At 37.1% G+C, this 3,358-nt stretch overlaps 1 protein-coding gene across 1 annotated transcript in view; it reads right to left on the bottom strand.

Annotated features, from left to right (window-relative positions):
* The window catches only part of PRIMPOL (primase and polymerase (DNA-directed)), a gene marked incomplete at its 3' end in the record, with an annotated part of 60,489 nt that overhangs the window by 45,471 nt on the left and 11,660 nt on the right, over positions 1-3,358 (bottom strand). Inside the window, exon 2 of the mRNA XM_012643984.1 lies at positions 206-444. Within this exon, the coding sequence (XP_012499438.1) occupies positions 206-385 (180 nt within the window). The remainder of the gene's footprint in view (positions 1-205; positions 445-3,358) is intronic.

Genomic DNA, 3,358 nt, shown 5'->3' with positions numbered 1-3,358 from the left:
CTCTTTTTCATTACAAATATAAACTAAATGGTTATTGATTGGTAGAGATATTTTTTCTAAATCACATGATACTAAGATTGCCATCAAATTCTCTTGGTAGAGTACATGGCCTGAAATGAAGAAAAATAACATATTGTTGTTATTGTTTGAAATCTTAAGTTATAGTAGCTCTAAAAAAAGAGAGAGAAGAGGATGAGGCAATTACTTCTTTACAGCTTCTAACAAAATTAAAAGCTTGAGTTTGTCGATGAAATAGTTTCCAAATGGAGGGTGGTTCTTCAGGCTTGGATAATCTTGGTCTATACAGTGAGGACAACGGTTTCCTCTCATAATGAGATGCTCGTTCTTCAATTTGCTTCAGTTTTGCTTCCCATTTTCTGTTCATTGGTTCAGAAGTATGGGGAGAACAAATCTTATCCCATGTAAGATTTCCATCAATTACTACTAAAACAAACAAACAAAAAGGCCATTAATTTTCTTGTTTAGAGTATATTTTGCTTGATAAAATTTCAAAACTCATTTCCTGGTTTGCTTTACATTTTATTCTTTGCATGCAATTTTACCATAGAATAAGAACAGGGTTGGTTATCAGAAATCCTTAGATGCTGGCTCTTCCGTCTAATAATGTGATGACCTTGGACAAGCTAATAAAACTCCCTCAATCTTAGTTTAACCAACTGCAAAATAGGAGTATGTTCTTAAATACTTTACATACTTACCTTGAAGATAAATGTGGTAAGATATATGCACATGTTCTCTAAATTACAAAGCCTCATGTAAAATGTAAGTGCTTTTTGTTTCATTATGGTTTTTTATTATAACCATTTTATTGCATCCCATGCTACCTACCTGGCCCCACTGGTGCTACCACCTCACCCTCCATTCTTCTGCTATTATTCTCAGTGCAGAATTCATTTCTAAACATCAATGTGCAACTCCTCGTTCTCTTTTCCTGTTTCTTTCCAGTTTTCTCTCCCAACACAATTTGTTTCTTTCAGTTGGGAGAATAACTCAGTGTGTGAATGGGGATCATGATATTGGCTAGTTTTGGACGTCTGTGGTAATGGTGATTTTTCTTTCCATACAGTACTTCCATGTTAGCCATGCCAAGGTAAGGGGCCAGGCAATACTTTCCCAATTTGGGATTAAGATTTATTTACAAAGCAAAAAGGGTAAGTTTTTAGAAAGTGGGGGGAGGGGTTACACTGTAGATTTAAAAACAGCCACAGACCCCTTGCCATTTTTCCCTTCTCAGATGAAGAGATGTCATGTCATCTGAGCTCACTCTCATACAGGCTCTCAGCTTGGCCATATCATATGACCTGCTTTGGGCCTGTGTCACATTGAAAATGTGAAGCAAGCAGAGGTTTACCATGTGCTTTTGCATCAGATTCAGTTATCCTAGAGTCCTGTCCTGCGACTGTCATGCTATATATGGAGAAGAACCAAGGCATCCCAGCCAACAGCCAGCACCAACTGTCAGATATATTGAGTTAGGCCATTTTGGATCATCCAGGCATCATCTGAATTCAACGCCCTAGGAAGTCCAGGAGAGACCTACAGAACTGCCCAGCCAACTCACAGAACTGTTTGAAAAAATAAATCTATATATATTTTTTAAGCCAGTAAGTTTTCGGCTGGTTTTTACACAGCAATAGGTAACTCGTAGCTTCCCTCTTCATTAATATCATCTATGTCATAATTTCCCTATGTGGAAAACAGATATATTAGAGTTTTTTTAAGCAAAATAATAATATATGCTAAAGCTTTTGAGGATAAATTTCTTTGTGCTTATCAAGCTGACAAGTATTTTCTTGAATTTTAGCGGAAAACTTTGTAGCAACACAAACTCATCGGCAAATTATATCTTTCCTGGAAGGAAAAACAGAATCTCCCTAAGAGATTAAAAGAGGGTAGAAATATCATGACCTTGGTTAAAGATAAAGGCATATTATCCATAGATTTCAAATTTGACATCAACCATAACAGACCTATGAAAGATTATTCTCTCAGAATTATACCTAATCCACATGAAAATTATTAATTGTAAACCAAGAAACAAAAATATAATCCCAAAGGCATCATATAAATTTCAAAATAGATATGCCTAAAATATGATTTTATTGGATTGAGGAGATGAAACAATTTTGTAAAAAACCACTTTAACTTGTCAATACAAAGTGATATGATATGGCTCCTTATTTCTAGACAGATTCTGAGTGTTCAGTTTACTTTAATCTGCTTCACACACAGATAAAAATCTGATTTAGATAAACCTAATTGAGAAACTGACTTCCTTCTATGAAACTTACTTTTAACAAAGTCCACTGTTTATTTAATGAAGACAATATATTTTCATTAGTGAAGAAATCGTATCTGATTTCTTCAGATATGCACCTATATTTGACAGAATGCAATCATATCTGAATCACAGCTAGTATCTAACCAATAACTGACTAGAAATGACTCTGTGGATGTTCACACTTGGGGACACTGAAATCAGAAAAAATCTTCTTGATTTTGTAAACGCCTGACAGGACCATGGGAATGTGTCATACATGAATGTCATGGAATCACTGTGGAAACCAAGTTAAGACTCACTGGATGGGGGAAACCTGGAGCATCGAGAGAGGAAACAAAAGAGAAGTTCAGTATGTGTCATGCCCCTGTGATCTTTGCACAGCTTGGCAATTTTAACAGCTGGGGTGAGGATCAGAAGACAACTGGTACTCCGGCTATTCCATCAGGAGGGCTGAATGACAAAAGCAAAGGAAATGGAGACTAGGAAGGCATCTGGCATTCTAGCTGGGGACTATCATATTCCTCATCCCCACCCTCTGGGAGAGTACCTCGCCATATTAGAAATGCTTTTAATTCCTGGTGAGAAAGAATGCTGTCTTTCTTTTATATAATTGTGTATCAAAACTCCTTTTCACTCAAGAACCATAACTATTTTTGGTAATAGTTTCCAAGTTCCAAAGGAAAATATTTATTGTATTTTAAAAGAGTAGATTTAAAGAGCTCTATTCTTTACTTCTTAACATTGCACCAAACGCTTATTTAACCATGTTCCATACCGATTTTACAACTAAAAGTGGTCAAGCTAGAAAAAAGGCTGGGTTAGTCCTTTTTTAAAATAACTGTAGTGGGAGAAGGGGCAATGTGGATGAAAATGGAGAGATGACTCAGAAATAAGGAGCCCTAGCTTCCTCGAGTCTGTGCCCAGACTTGCCCAGCTGTGACACTTGAAGGCCTGGTTCTCAGGAGCAGCTGGACCAGGGGGCACCACCTCTATAGTCCATAGTCACTAGCTTGGGGGGGGAGGTGCAGGGGTAACTGAAGCTGGCCTGGCCATGGT

Source organism: Propithecus coquereli, unplaced genomic scaffold (assembly GCF_000956105.1).
Source record: "Propithecus coquereli isolate 6110/MARCELLA unplaced genomic scaffold, Pcoq_1.0 Scaffold203, whole genome shotgun sequence".
Lineage (NCBI taxonomy): Eukaryota > Metazoa > Chordata > Mammalia > Primates > Indriidae > Propithecus > Propithecus coquereli.
Note: the sequence above shows the minus strand (reverse complement) of the source record. Positions and strands in the feature narration are given on the sequence as shown.